Genomic DNA, 582 nt, shown 5'->3' with positions numbered 1-582 from the left:
GAGATAAGGACAATGGGGACTGGATAGCAAAGAAATCCACTCACCCAGCAAACACAGACCAGGATCAGACAGAACTTCCCAGTCATGATGGAGGGGTAATGGAGTGGGCGGCAGATGGCCAGGTACCTATCATAAGCCATAACTGATAAGAAGAAACACTCTGCTGTGCCCAGTGAGAAAAAGAAATAGAATTGAAGGAAGCAGCCAGTGAAGGAGATGGTCTTGGTATCAGAGAGGATGTTAGCCAACATGTTTGGAATAGTGGTGGAAACATACCACATCTCTAGGAAGGCAAAGTTTCCCAAGAAGAGGTACATGGGCGTGTGGAGCTGCCTGTCCCATTTGACGGCACAGACAATAGCCCCATTCCCCAGCAGCGTCAGCAGATAGACTACCAGGATTAACGAGAAGAAGAAGTTCTGCATCTCCCTTGGACCAGGGAAACCCAGGAGGACAAACTCAGTCACAAAATGTGTTGTTGTGTTCTGGGATCCCAAAGCTGTTAGAGACACAGAAGCAATTAAGGAGTGAATAGTAATGAACATTTGAAGGTTTTACTAACAAATTGCTTGAGAATGTACA

At 46.0% G+C, this 582-nt stretch overlaps 1 protein-coding gene across 1 annotated transcript; it reads right to left on the bottom strand.

Moving 5' to 3' along the window:
* Positions 1 to 5: 5 nt before the first annotated feature.
* On the bottom strand, positions 6 to 545 carry LOC107196622 (olfactory receptor 11H6-like; the record flags this gene model as incomplete). Its single annotated transcript, XM_015599424.1, has 1 exon — positions 6 to 545. A coding segment is annotated over exon 1 (540 nt), but the record flags the coding sequence as incomplete, so codon positions are not given.
* Between the last annotated feature and the right edge of the window lie 37 nt (positions 546 to 582).

Source organism: Pteropus alecto, unplaced genomic scaffold, assembly GCF_000325575.1.
Source record: "Pteropus alecto unplaced genomic scaffold, ASM32557v1 C17661576, whole genome shotgun sequence".
NCBI classification, from domain to species: Eukaryota; Metazoa; Chordata; class Mammalia; order Chiroptera; family Pteropodidae; genus Pteropus; species Pteropus alecto.
The sequence above is the reverse complement of the archived record's forward strand: the minus strand, read 5'-3'. Positions and strand labels throughout refer to the sequence as shown.